Source organism: Gracilinanus agilis, chromosome 6 (genome assembly GCF_016433145.1).
Source record: "Gracilinanus agilis isolate LMUSP501 chromosome 6, AgileGrace, whole genome shotgun sequence".
Lineage (NCBI taxonomy): Eukaryota > Metazoa > Chordata > Mammalia > Didelphimorphia > Didelphidae > Gracilinanus > Gracilinanus agilis.
This window is the reverse complement of record NC_058135.1, coordinates 167676810-167692020: the sequence shown is the minus strand read 5'-3', so window position 1 is coordinate 167692020 and position 15211 is coordinate 167676810. Positions and strand designations below refer to the sequence as shown.

Below are 15211 nucleotides of genomic sequence, written 5' to 3'. Positions count from 1 at the left end.
GAGAGAGAGAGAGAGAGAGAGAGAGAGAGAGAGAGAGAGAGAGAGAGAGAGAGAGAGAGAGAGAGAGAGAGCACTCAAAGGAAATTTTAAAATAAACTAATCCAAATTCCTCCTTTTAGTCAATCAGATTAAGAAGAATTTATCAAGGTCATATCATATGCCAGGAACTTTTCTAAACACTGGTTACACATAGAAAGGCAAAAATAATCCAGGAAACCAAAAAGCTAATATTCCAATTGAAAGCAACAAGAAAACAACTACATATATGCACATCATATACATATATACATAAAGATCCATCATTTTACACAGTTATTTCTGTGTGGTCTTCCTCATTATGAAGTATAAAGTGGAGACAATCTCAGAGGGGAAACACTGGCAGTGGTAGAAAAAGGTAGAGGAGGACCAGAAAAGGCTTCTTGCAGAAAGGCACATTTGGAATAAGACTCAAAAGAAGCCAAGAGGTAAAAATAAGGAGGGAGAAATTTCTAGGCATGGGAAACATCCTGGAAAAGACAGGGGTAGAAATGGAAGGACCAGACAACAGATTTGATGTGAGAAGTCAAAGATGGCACCCAAATTTCAAGCCTGAATGACTAGAAAAATGGTAGTGTCCTTGACAGTAATAAGAAAGTTAGGAAGAGATAAAAATGTAAAGCTAAGGAAGGTAAAACCTAGAGAAGTTTTAATGACTTGGTCTATGGCCCCAGATAAAATAGAAGCAATCAAGATATACAAAATCAGCTCTCATTCTCTTTAGATGTTTAACAAAAATATATACATGTTTCCATTGGTATTTTCCTTCTAAGGACACAGTGCCCTTTCTTTTATGTTCTAATTCATTCTCTTGACATCCTCATAAAAGCAAGACTACTACTTTATTTTGTAGAAAGCATAATTAACTTGTCCAGTTTCATAGTCTGTGGTAGGATTTAAGCTAAAATTGAAGCCTTCATTTTGTTAATAGCTCTTTCATTTTTTAATCCAACATTTAAATGAATGTCTCTGGCATTCAACAAGCAAGTCAATCTTCTTGTATCTTAATTGTCAAATGCAATTTCTCTCCATTAGCCAAGAGGCTAGAGTCCTACCAGGAAGCTTCCTCTGAAGATGAGGATTTGGCAGACACCCCTAGTGGCTCTCTCAGCAATATAACTAAACTGAAGGCACACAGCTGCAGGACAGCTAATAATGGCCCTTTGAAAAGTAAGTCCTTGAATCATCTTGCTGGGAGCTGTTTTGCCCTAGGAGGAGAAGATGGCACCACTGATGCATCCCTCTCCAGACAGGCAGCTTTCAGTAGCCCTATTGTAAGTATACTTGTGTGTTTCGAGTCTTACCCAGACATTATTATGTTGAAAGATCACACTCCTTATTGCTCCATATCAAAACATCTTTGTGTAATTGAAAGAGAATACTTGCCTGTAATGAAAATTTGAATAAAGAAAACCCAAATTTGTCATTTTTGAAGATCGACTTGGAGAAAGGGTTGGTTGCATCCATCAGATGAATTGGAGCCTTGAAGAAAGTGATTTAATGTCCAGACTGTGAAGAAAACTTCTTGAGTTTGAGGATAATGTGTCTCATTTCCTCATTGTATGAGGATTAAAAAGATGTGTTGATGACTACACACAGAGCTTTTGCCACTCCCTGACAGTCATGCCCCTTTCTCCTAGCAATTCTCTCCAATTTATTGTAGTTGGACATTGTAGTATCATACAGAGTAAAGACCTGAGTTCTGGGAGGTTAAGGTTCACATCTATTTTACAATCATTTGGTCAATAAATATTTACTAAAGTACCTATTATGTGCTACATAGTATAGACTCTGGCCCAAAACATGGAGAAAAAAAGTGCTTCTTTGGAGAAATTAGGCTATTTATTTACGTTTTAGAGTATTGCTACATAAAAAGCCGTAGTTTTTCACAATATGTTTTGAAATAATTTTGACATGTTTTGCAATGATCACAGGATCATAACTATAGAGATCATCTAGTCCAACCCACTTGAGTTTTCCTATCAAGAAACTAAAGAATTTGAATCACCAAGTGGTTAACCAAAGTCTGAGTAGCCAGATGACATACCGACATCAAATTCCAGATATATTTTTTTCTACAATGCTTTCATCCTGGTTTGGGCATGAAACATGTGGTGTGACTGGATTATCCAGTGTTCTCATTCACTAGGGAGAGAGACTCTGGGGGACTAGATTGTGGATCTAGTGATACAGGCAGTCACCTAAGCCTGATTGATTTACTTCCTTTCTGTAACTCCTAAATTCCACCATGTCAAGTTAAACCCAAGGCATCTGGCCTGTGGTAAATGCTTTATTCTTCTCTGCTTTTCTGAGAAGTAATAAAACAATAAAAGAAAATAGCATCTCTCTAGATTCCTCTGCCACAACTCTTCTCTCCACAGCCTGGTCAGAAGGATTTTTAAATGTTCTTTTCTTCTACCATATTTTACCGACTTCATGTTTTCCATGAGTACTGTCTTAGTCACATTTGGACTCCTGTTTAGTCAGAAGTAAGGAACAGGGATGAGAACTAGCAAGGTTTAAGCCACATCCCTTGGCTCCCTGTCTGTTCTAGCCTAGCTTTATGTTCCCACATGATAGAAGCAGTTTTCAGAAGTGTTGATCTGACCTCCTCTCTCACCTCATTTCCATATGTTTCACTTGTACCATTGCCCAGTGTTTCAAAGCTTGCTTGGAATCCAACATGGCTTGAAAAACATGCAAAAATCTTTAGTCAACTGGTAGAGGGCAAAACTAGAAAATGACAGAGGGCTCAGTCTACTATCTAATTTGTCCTTAAGTAAAGGGAAAAAAAGTGAAATCCAAGTCCAAGACCAAGTATTTAAAAGGGAGCCTGAAACAAGGAAAGTAAATTTAAAATCTATAGACTTCATTAAATTATAAGCTCATTGTGAATGAAGATTGTTTTATTCTTTGTACTTGTATCCCCAATACCTAGCACAGTACTTCACAACAAGTAAGTACTTAATAAATATTTGTTGATTGATCAATTTATTGAATGACTTTAAAATAGACCAAGTAAACCAATGAAATCACACCAAACATATCATACTCTGATTATAACCACTGGGACTTTGTAGCTCACAGTTGTTTTTGAGTGTATATTTTAGAAATAATGTACTGTTTCCTATCCTAATCATTGAATATTTCTCTCATGTCAGAATGAGACTTAAGAAGTAGTTTAGGAAGTAGGATGGGAATTGTTTGTTTTTTTCAAACCCTAAAATATATTCCTAGTTATCTAAATTACCCATTGACTTAGCTGAATTTTTAACAGTCTCTAGGCCTGACTCTCACTCCACTGAGCTACCCAGCTGCCCCCGTAATCATATATTTTTGATAAATTTGATAAATCAATATTTTTGATAATGTTGTTCAGGGCAGATATTTAATCTCCTGAAATAACTGATAAATTTGCAAAATATTTGAGCAGATACTGTTAGATTGCCAAGATTCAATGCTGCATTCTTCAGTTAACGCTGGTACATTTTCTGAGAGCTATCTTTTCCAAGGTTAGGGCAGGAGAAAACTGACAAGCTACTAAATAGGTTTCTTTGTGAAATAATTTAGCTTTTTAAATTATAGGAGCTTGTATCAGAAACTCAAATGTAATAACATGAGTAAATTAAGGCTATTTCTAATAGGTTAAAAACATGATGCTACTTTTAGTTCTATAATTCTATAAATCTATAATCTTTCCAGCATTATGTTGCATTAAAATGGGTAGAAGCATGAATTAAGCTAGTGATTCATGGAGACTCTTTTGCTGTAGATATTTCCTGTATGATTACTTCTGTTAAGTGAAAGTGGAGAATTAATGTGTTATAGTAGAAGGAGCACTGTACTTAAGAGTCAGAGAACCTAGGTTCAAATCCAAAGCCTGCCACTTATTATCCATGACAAAGAGAAGGAAGGAAAAGATGGAAAGAGGAAAGACTTTTGGATTTAAGTGCTGATATTTAAATTGAAGTGCTAACTGTCTTCTAGGAATTGTGGGAAAGTAACCTCCCTAAGGTTTATTTTCTTCATTTGCAAATAAACATATTCATAACCACCATCTTCATAAGATTTTTGTGAGGAAAAGGTTTTGAAAGTCTCCAGTTGATCTATAATGACTCAAGTTGAGCCTTTATTATTAGGGGTCCTTCATGAATTCTAATGCATATATAAATTGGACCTTTCATTCGCATATGCTTCTATTATGAATATTAGTTAAAATACTTCAAACCCAGTAACATGTCAACTTCCCAGTCCTTATTCTAAAAGAATGAGCTTTTTATAGAATGGATATCAGTAGCAAAAGTAGCATACATGCCAATAAAAACTTAGAGCTATTTCTGTGTTCTGTCATCTATATGTCACTTCTTCACCAAAATAAGTAACAGTCCTTCCAATGGAGAGGGGAAAAGCAAATGTAAAGATAATGGGTGCCATGGTTTTTGTTATCCTTTTTTGTAAACACATAACTTTTTGATGAATTTTATTTTTGCTTTTCTCTTCAAATATGTTATTCCATCAATCTCACTAACCCACATAGAATTCTCTAAAAAAATGGTTAAATGTTGTATAGTACTTCTTTCTTTATAGACTTGATCTCATTGCAAAAACCATCTTATGTGAAATTAAAACCACAAAAGCCTAAGGACTTTGCTTGTGATCAATACCTTTTGTGATGATTTGACCAACAGGAAACTGATGTTGTTCCAGACACAGGACTTTTGGCCAAATTTAGCCAGATTACACCTCAGTTATTCACACTACAAGATAAAACTGACCAGGATCTGTCAACAGAAACTTTGTACATAATTGATTTCTTTCTTGCCTTGGCAATTTGTAATACAGTTGTAGTTTCATCTCCCAATCAACCACGACAACGGGTAAGTTTCTTCATTCAACCCAATCCCAAGCTACTAAAGAAAACACTAGGTTTAGATGTATTTCCACCACCCAGTTGCTATGTAAAAATTAATTATGTGTGAAAATTAATTATATAGTTGACATGTAACTAGTAGTAATAACTAGCTTTTATATAGTACTTTAAGATTTGCAAAGACTTTTATATATATGTATGTGTGTGTATATATATGTATATATATAGTATCATTTGATCTTCCCCAATCTCTGTCAAGTAGGTAATATTATTATCCTTATTTTACAGTTGAAGAAACTAAGGAAAACTGATATTTGCTTAGGATTACATGCAAATAAATGTACAAAATAGGTTTCAAATTCAAATCTTCCTGACTCCCCTTGTCTAGTTTGAAAGATACAGAAATTTCTCCAAGATTTGCAAATAAGTTTTAACAATTTGCTTATAGTGGATCATTTCAGTTTTATTCAGTTGTTATTTAGTATTAATTTTATGGAAGGCACTGTGCTAGGAATTATGGGGCATAGAAAGTTAAGTAAAGGATAGTCCCTTCCTTCATAGAGCTAGCTTTGTTGTCTTCTCTCTAAGGAACCATGTGGAAGTATAAGATTATTATGTTTGTTCCTTTTCCTCAAGAATCATAATTATACATTGACTTGGAAAAGAATTTTATATAGTTATCTACATGAGCCTGAAATCTACTTTTTGTTATGTAGGATATTTAGAAAGGATGGAATAAGATAAATGAAAGCTACATGTAAACACTAACATCAGTTGATTTCATTTCCATTTTAACTTCCTGATAAAGCTGACAATTTAAAAATTTGTCTAGCTTGAGTTTCAGTTCCAATGAGTTCACCAAAACTACTGCAATGAGAGCTAAATTGTTTTGTACATTTATCATTAGCTTTGTTTTTGGTGGGGGCAATAGAAGGTTGTGAATCTTTGTGACTCTTAAACTTGCAAAGTGAGGAAAATGGATTAAACCTCTAAGGTCTTTTCTATCTCTAAATCTAAGATCCTGTGAAACTTGAGTTGACTTTAAGACATAATTAAGTTGCTTGACTGGTTTACCACTGACACAAAAATCCAAACTGACAGAAACTAGATCATACTTAAAAGAAACCAAGCTATAGGCAAATGAAAATTCTTTCATAAAATAGAAGACCATCAGGAGACATAACATCGGAACTGTTATTTTTGTGTGATTTCTTTCCCTGCTACCTTATCTGTGGCATCTGTAAATATGGAATAAACTAACCAACATTTCTTGTGTTAGTAATTTTTAGTCACTTTTTTTCCTTGCAAACCTAATTCCAAAAAAAATGTGAAAAAAGTGAAGATTTTCACTTATGATGTGTTATATATTTTGTTTTCTCTTAGTTGAGACTCTCTTCATTGGGTAGAATGCCCATCACATCCTTAGAAGAAATTAAAAACCTCTTCCAGAGGTTATCTGTCCGAAGGTCAAGTTTTCCATCCCTTTGCAGTGGAAAGGAACCATCATCTGGAGGTCCAAATGCCTTTGTGAGCAGACTTTCTATTTTTAATCGATCAAAGCTGGCCCCACCCTCTGAGGAAGATGCTTCCCAGTTAAGTGAACTGACCCAAGGTGCCAGCGAAACAACTCACCTCCAGGACCAAGAGAAATCAGAAGCCGCTGCAGGCAGCGCCAGTGACAGTGTGGACTCTAGCCAGGAGCAGACACTTGCCTCAGATTTGCACTATGAAGCAGAAAGCCCAGATGAAGCTGCGTTAGTGTACGCAGCACGGGCTTATCAGTGCACTTTACAGTCCAGGACACCTGACCAGGTGATGGTTGACCTGGCTGCTTTGGGACCTTTAACATTTCAACTTTTGCACATTCTTCCTTTTGACTCTGTGAGAAAAAGAATGTCTGTTGTGGTCAGGCACCCTCTGTCCCGCAAGGTGGTGGTATATACAAAGGGGGCTGACTCGGTCATCATGGAGCTCCTGTCCTCAGCATCCTCAGGTAGGTACATGCCCAGCTGGTGCCTCAGCCTTCTCATCTCAGACCTGCTCTGGGCTAGGTGATTGTTAGACCAGATGGCCACATGTCTGTACCATCAAACTCTCCAGGTTGTTATTGTGGAGCACGTTTAACTTTGAAATCCATCACAGGGGAGCCAATCGGAACTGATGCTCCAGTTCTAAGTACCAGCTTCTGTTCCTGAAGAATACAATTAGAAATGGACTAGTTCTTTTGTCCAGCAGCTCTTTCGTTAGGTGTACTTTGGCCATTCAAAAATGGAAATGCCATAAGATGATGCCTTGTCCTTTGAGGCTTAAATGTAACTCTCTGAAGATGTTTGTAATAGAAAACGTTCATCATCATGCTACTTTTATGTTTTCTTAATAATTTTAGATGGCCATACTTTGGAAAAACAACAAAAGATAATCAGGGAGAAAACCCAGAGACATTTGGATGACTACGCCAAAAAAGGGCTTCGCACTTTATGTATTGCCAAAAGGGTGAGGTTTGTTCACTGAATTTTCCTCTTTCTGTAGTGGTGTTGAGCATTTAAAAACTACAACTCATCTGTAATCAGGTGCCATTGATCTGAATCCCCGTTATCTAAGGTTTTAGCTTATTATGGTGTAAGTGTAAACATGGGACTCTTCTCCCTCTGACCCCTATATTCTGTTGTTTTGTCTAAGTTAGTGAGGAAATGGGATTTGGAAAATCTTCTATTCCCAAGATTAGGAGAACAAATGATTAATCAATAATTCTAATTTAATTAATTAATAAAATAGTTAATTGATACTATTAAAGCAATAATAAAATAATTATTCATTAAGGTGATATCATACAGCAAAGTGGTATTGGGAAATTAACTATAATTCACAGTGGGTATTTCAAACGAGAGCTTGATAAAAACAAGGAAACACTCGTCATTGGAAATGAAGGAAACTAATGATTTTTGTGGTCTACATTTAATGAATTTTAAGTAGAATTTTTTCTTTATGGATTTAATAGGCAGTATTCATTCTTTGATATGGCAAAAAAAAATCACAACCCATTTGCCAACCTTTCGATAATGAGATGTAAAATGGTAGAGTGGCTAAGGTCTCTAGGACTCAGGAAGGCCAGGGTTCAAATCTGATATCAAATAAATATGAGCTATGAGATCCTGGGCAAACATTTCTGTCCAAATCTATGATCTTCTCTCCAAAGCAGGGTAGGCTGGCCCAGAGACAAGACATACATCCTATAGCAAACCTCTCTAGCTTAATTGGACCTGTCAAAATTCATATTACCCTGGCATAGCCTTCAAGAATCCTTCAGGATCAGCTCCACAGCAGCACAAGGCAATAGAGGAAATTAGGAGGAGATTGTAGCTGCCTTCAAATATTTGAAGGTCCAATATCAGCAAAGAAGAATGGAGTTCAACCTGGGTACCTAAGGAGGGTAGAGCCAGGGCCAACAGATGGAATTAACAAGAAGGTAGATTTTGGTTTAATTTCAGGAAGAACTTCCTAACAACTGGGGCTATACAAAAATGGAATGAGCTACTTCTGATTTTATTATCTACTACTTTAAAATCTACTACTTAGTTTTTCTATATAACTATTTTAGCAGAAGCCAGGAACTACTGAATTGACTAGGGACTTGGACTAAATGATTTCTATGGTCCCTTTCAATTCTAATTTCACAATTCTTTCGGGACAAAACACCTTGCATGAGTGTTACTCCTTTGTGTACATTCTAGAAAGCCTTGCTTTTATCATTGTGATGATGACAGTATTTATATAGCACATTACGATATGCAAAGGTCTTTAAAAATACTATCTAATTTAATCATCACACTAATCCTGGGAGGTAGGGTCTATTATTATTCCCATTTTATATATGAGGACCACAAAGGTTACATGACTTGCTAGAAAGTGTCTGAGATGGTATTTGAACTCAGGTTTTTGTGACTCCAGGTCTAATACTCTATCCACTGTGCCACTTGGTTATTAAAATGTACTTTACCCAAGTAGCTCTTTTCTAGCTTTCTCTCATTAACAAAGGCAAAATTGACAAATAAGTTGTTAACTTAGAAATAAAGAATCTTGACCTGAAGGAACAAGTTATAACCCAAGTGGATTTCAAGTAGGTTGGTGAGAGAAGTCTGGGAGTAGCATGGGATTATTTCTGACTAAAGATGACAATGAAAGTACCTGGAATAGGGCACACTAAAAATCAACTGCTTACTTTAAAATTTTGCCTATGGACATATAGTGGACCTAATTAATAGCCTAGAATTGGAGACGTATGGAGCAGCTATAAAAGCACTTTTCCTTCCCTCTTTCCACATAGGACATGAGTGACACAGAGTATGCTGAGTGGCTAAAGAATCATTTTTTAGCAGAAACTAGCATTGACAACAGGGAACAATTACTGCTTGAATCTGCCATGAGACTTGAGAACAAATTAACATTGCTGGGTAGGTGGAAAATAATTACCAATTCAATTCAACAGGCATTTATCAAACTATTGTTACACAAGAGATGGGGCAGCTATGTGGCACAGTGGAGAGAGCACTGGGCTTGGAGTCAGGAAGACTGATCTTCATGAGCTCAAATCCAGCCTCAAATACTTATCAACTGTGTATAACCTGGGCAAGTTACTTAACCCTAATTATCTCAGTTCCTCATCTATAAAATGAGCTTGAAAAATAATTTTGCAGGATGCTAGGATTGTCAAACAAAATAGAAATATTAAAATTATTTCTACCTTCAAAAATTGTGGGTGGAGGAATGATAGCAGTTTTATTCTAAATAAAAGTATTTTATCACTTGAGAAATTAACACATTTCCCCTTCTTTTTTAATCTAACAATGATTGCAAGCAAGCAAATGGAAGAGTAAATCCAGAAATTATTCTTCCTACCCCTTTTACTACAACCTCACCAAACTTTCAATCTACCCTATTCCATTTTAAGGGAGAGAGCACTGATTTGTAGAGGACCCAAACCCATCAACCTTGAAACAGTCATTTCAAAATTAAATTCAATGCAAAGTGGCACTTGCTTCCTTTCTGACTTTATCCTACCCTCTGACACCCCTTTCAGTTAAAGTTGTATAATTGATACCATTAGTCTAAAAACTCAGATATTTTTATTCTGGGTTCAATTTTGATTCACCAAGAAATTCCCTTCTTCCCACTCCAACCCCTTCATCCTCATTCTGTTACTGATTCCCTACTTCTGAGCTGGAAGAATACACCATATACACATCCAGATCTGGCCTCTTTATTGACCTGGCCATGCTCACCTTCTCTGCATTATTGTAAATAGTGTTTTCATATTTGAAATCCAGCCTTGTTCTCTAGATAAGTACCCAAATTGACCAATTCACAGAGTCTTTACTGGCCTACAGTTCCTGTGAGTAATCATGGTCTGGGTCAATTTATTATTTTGTAGAATGAGCTTTTTTAAGAATTTCAGCTTGACACACTGGCTTCTGCCTCCTGCAGAATCTCCCTCTTCTCCCCATCTCAACCCAAATTTCAACTCTGTATGTATTAATTTTTTTTTCTCTAGTGTCTATGGAGAAATTCCATTGTCTACAGAGGCTTCTCTGGGCTGGCAGATACCTGTTGCAATTTGTAGCATCAAAGTGAAAACTGTTTCCTAGGATAGAGTAAGGATGGGCAATAGCAAGTTTACTCTCTGGGCTTCCATTGGCTTTGTTTCCTTAAGTGCCTCTGTTCTATATTGTCCTGTTGTAGGTGCTACTGGCATCGAAGATCGTTTGCAGGAGGGTGTTCCGGAGGCGATAGAAGCCTTGCAAAAAGCAGGAATCAAGATCTGGATGCTGACCGGAGACAAGCAGGAGACAGCTGTTAACATTGCTTATGCTTGCAAACTACTGGAACAAGATGACAAAATCTTTATCTTCAACACCCAGAGTAAGGTGAGTAGAAATATTATCAGCTAGTTTTAGCTCTTCGGTGGGCTATGTAGTCAGTGGGAGCTAGAGACAAAAGAAACTGAATAACCAGGAAATGTCCTGTTTGTTGTTATGAATATAAGCCACTAGAAATAGGTCATGAATATTTGTTATGTTGTTATGAGTATAAACCACTAGAAATAGGTCTTGATCGATTATACATGTAAAACCCAGGTGACTTGCTCATTAGCTATAGGAGCAGGGAGGGATGAGGGGAGGGAAAGAACATGAATGTGTAACCATGGAAAAATATTCTAAAATAAATAAACAAATAAATAAATAGATAGATGAATGAATGAATGAATGAATGAATGAATGAATGAATACATAAGTGAATGAATTTTAAAAACTATATAAACCACTACACTGTAGTCCTGTGTTTGGTAGGCTAACATGCATCACATCTCTAACAGCAACTATTTACTAAATGCCTACTATGTACCAAGCACTTTAATGGTAAATGGAGGAGATATAAAGTTTGGATAGGATGGCTATGTGTTACAATGGATAAAGCACCAGAAAGACTCAATTTCATGAATTCAAATCTTATTTCCAGTACTAACAATGGCAAGTCATTTAACCCTGTTTGCCTCAGTTCTTAATTTATAAAATGAGCTGGAGAAAGAAATGACAAACCACTCCAGTGTCTTTGTCAAGAAAATCCCAAATAGGGGGCAGCTGGATAGCTCAGTGGATTGAGAGCCGGGTCTAGTGATGGGAGGTCCTGGATTCAAATGTGACCACAGGCACTTCCTAGCTATATGATCCTGGGCAAGTCACTTAACCCTCATTGCCAAACCTTCACTGCTCTTCTGCCTTGGAATCAGTACATAGTATTGAGTCTAAGGTGGAAGATAAGAGTTTAAAAAGAAAAAGAAAGAAAAAATGCCAAATAGAGTCAAAGGGAGGAGGACATGACTGAAAAAATGACTTAAGAAAAAGTTTGGATAAGGGATGGTTCCTATCCTCAAGAAATGTATAGTCTAGCAGGAAGATAAGATACTGATAAAGCTATAATTAATCACTAAGCATTTGTTAAGCACTTACTGTGTGATAAATGTCTTGGAAATGGACAACCAAAAAATCCTATATGTGATTGAAAAAGGAATTCTAGAATTTCTGTTTGGAAGGGACCTTACAAGTCATTCAGAACAACCTTGTAGCATCCTCTGCCTGAATAACTTGCAGATGAGGAAAATGATACTTGGGTTAAGAAACTTGCCCAAGCTTGCCCAAATACATGGCAGGATTGACTTTGAACCCAGCAAGTCCTGGCCCTAAGGCCAGCGGTCACTCTCTTATACCACACTGCTTCACCCTTCATAACTCCTGGGAGCTGCCCTCTTTTGCCCTAGACCTTGGGCTAATTGCCTTGAATTAGCAACTTCAGGGCAGAGAAGGAACTATAAAAATAATGGCAAAATAAGTCAGTGCAGAGTGAGATTCCCTTATTCCTCCAGTCCCCACGGAGCACCATCCAAGTTGGTCACACCTTCTATCTTAGAAGGCCATATCTGCTGCACTATCTGCATGAGTCTAGTGAGGACTAGAAGCCATTGGCTCCTCTTAACTCTTTCACTGGCCAAAGGAGAGGGATGCAATATAGCCACAAGTCTAGTGGCCAAGGAGGTGCCTGACATGGAGGAACCTCAGATCATATAGACTTGCTTGGCAGAAGTGGTCTGTGTAGTAGCACCCCTGCCTCAAAGTAAAGTATATTCCCCAATTTGATCTCCTGTGACCTTTATGATACCCTACTTCACCCACTTATTAGTAAAATCAACAAGTATTTATTAAGTGCCTACTATGTGCCAGTATAGGGGGCCATGCCTCTATATGATTTTTTGGGGTCCTGAGCGGCGTGGTGGCACAGGATGGTTAAAGCAGGAGAAAGAAAATGAGAACAACTTTGCTAGTGGTTAGCCCATGCTGTTCTAACGCAATGGGATTTGGACTTTATTTTATACTGGTTTCAAACAAAGAACACAAAGAAAGAATAACAGCTGTGAATGGGGTTACAAATCATACACAATCCATTAAAGTCTAAAAAGTAGAGATATAGGTGCAAGGACAAGGGCCAAATTCCAACCACCAATTAGTAGGGGTTTACTTCTGGGAGCAGAAATAAATTTCATGGAGATGTTTACTAATTGCGTTCTGCCTTGATTTACAGATCTGCACCTGGTCAGATAGTCTGGACTAAATTGTCTGGCTCCAATCCTTATCTAAGTAATATATTTTTTAGGGTTTGGACTTCTTAATTATCAAGGAGAGAAATTGTTAACTCAGTAGCTTCTGGTCTGAGTATGGACTTTCCAATAACTCTATAATGTTTTTCCAATAAGAAAAGGCATGGATCATAAGAGGTGTCAAAAGAGGGGTCTCAGATTTTTATCTATTCTCTTATTGGCTTCCCACATGCCAGGCATTATACTAAGTCCTGAGAATGCAAACAAAGGATTCCCCCCTCCAAATTCTAGTCCTTAGTCACTGTTCTAAAGGAGCTAGAGATAGCATGAAAGCAGTTATGTACAAACAAGATATATCCCCAGACAAGTTGAAGATTAAATTGGAGATAATGTCAGAGAGAAAACAATGAAGTTTCAAAGGCCTGGGAAAGATTTCTTGCAGAAGGTAGGACTTTAGCTAGAACTTGAGGGAAGCCCCAAGGAAGAAAGGAAGAGAGAAATTCTAGACATGGAGGGGCAGCCAATGAATATTCCTAGATGGGGGAAAGTGTTGTTTGGGATGAACAACCAGAAGACCAATGTTGCAGAGTGCATGGAGGGAGATAAGATGTAATTCTGGAAAGGGTAGAGAGAGGAACCAGGTTATAAATGGCTTTAAAAGCAAAACAGAGTATTTTATATTTGATCTTGAAAGCATTAGAGAGCCACTAGAGTTTATTGAATGGTGAAGTAACATGGTCAGTATTATCTTTTGGAAGATTCACTGAGTGGAAGATGAACTGGAATGAGGAGAGACTTAAGACAGGGAGATCAACCAGTCGGACCAGAAGGATATTGCAATGGTCCAGGAAAGAGGCGATGCGTTTCTTCACCAGGGTGGTGGCAGTCTCAGGAGAGGAAGGATCATATACAAGAGAAGTTTTGAAGTTAGAAAAGACAAGTCTTAGCACCTGATTGGAAATGGGAGGTAACAGAAGATGAGAAATCCAGAATTATTCTGAGATTATGAATCTGGTGACTGAGAGGACAGTGGTATACTATATATACTCTCTAGGAAAAGGGGAGGATTTGGGGAAAACAGCTCTTTGCCAGTTTCTTCCTTTAAAAATGAAAATAATAGGGGGCAGCTGGGTAGCTCAGTGGATTGAGAGCCAGGCCTAGAGACAGGAGGCCCTAGGTTCAAATCCGGCCTCAGACACTTCCCAGCTGTGTGACCCTGGGCAAGTCACTTGACCCCCATTGCCCACCCTTACCACTCTTCCACCTATGAGTCAATGCACAGAAGTTAAGGGTTTAAAAAAAAAGTTTAAAAATGAAAATAATAATTGACCTACCTCACAGAGTTTTTGTGAAGATCAAATGAGATAACATGCAAAGTGCTTTGTAAATCATAAAGTTAAGTGCTGTTACTATTATCATTACTATTATTTTTATCAACAAAAGGCATTCAGTCTAAATGATCTCAGATGCTAATGATGATATACCTCTTATATTTTATGGGTCCACTCCAGCAGTTGTTATCCAGCAGGCTCAGGTCCATCTTCCCCATTACCCTTCCAAATCTCCACCTGCAGGCTACTCTGCAGGTTAAGGCTTCCTCTTTAGCCTTAACATACTTAGCTAGGCTAGAAACCTGGACAACATGTTACCTATCATGAAGGCCACGCTCAGAGTCCTTCCAGCTTGGCCAAGCCCTGTATAGTCTTCACTCTATAAGAGTAGCTTTCGGTGTCCAAAAGTTTAGATGACCTCTAATGCAGTGATTCCCAAAGTGGGCGCCACCGCCCCCTGCTGGGTGCTGCAGCGATCCAGGGTGTGGTGATGGCCACAGGTGCATTTATCTTTCCTATTAATTGCTATTAAAATTTTTAAAAATTAATTTCCAGGGGGTTAAGTAATATTTTTTTCTGGAAAGGGGGCAGTAGGCCAAAAAAGTTTGGGAACCACTGCCCTAATGCCTAAAAATTTCCTCTCTCAATGAATTCTTTTGTAAAAAGTATATACAAAAGATGATTTCTTTTTTTTTGTTTGTTTGTTTTTTTGTTTTTTGTTTTTTGTTTTTTGTTTTTTTTTTTGTTTTTTTTTACATTTATTAATATTCATTTTTAACATGGTTACATGATTCATGCTCCTCCTTTCCCCTTCAACCCCCCCCCCCC

The 15211-nt window shown here is 37.4% G+C and overlaps 1 protein-coding gene across 1 annotated transcript in view; it reads left to right on the top strand.

The window, feature by feature from the left end:
• ATP10D (ATPase phospholipid transporting 10D (putative)) overlaps positions 1–15211 on the top strand; it is a 76520-nt gene that overhangs the window by 30491 nt on the left and 30818 nt on the right. Inside the window, exons 9-14 of the mRNA XM_044680048.1 lie at positions 1072–1310; positions 4725–4913; positions 6290–6899; positions 7293–7399; positions 9231–9357; positions 10643–10827. Coding sequence (XP_044535983.1) covers positions 1072–1310; positions 4725–4913; positions 6290–6899; positions 7293–7399; positions 9231–9357; positions 10643–10827 — 1457 coding nt within the window. The remainder of the gene's footprint in view (positions 1–1071; positions 1311–4724; positions 4914–6289; positions 6900–7292; positions 7400–9230; positions 9358–10642; positions 10828–15211) is intronic.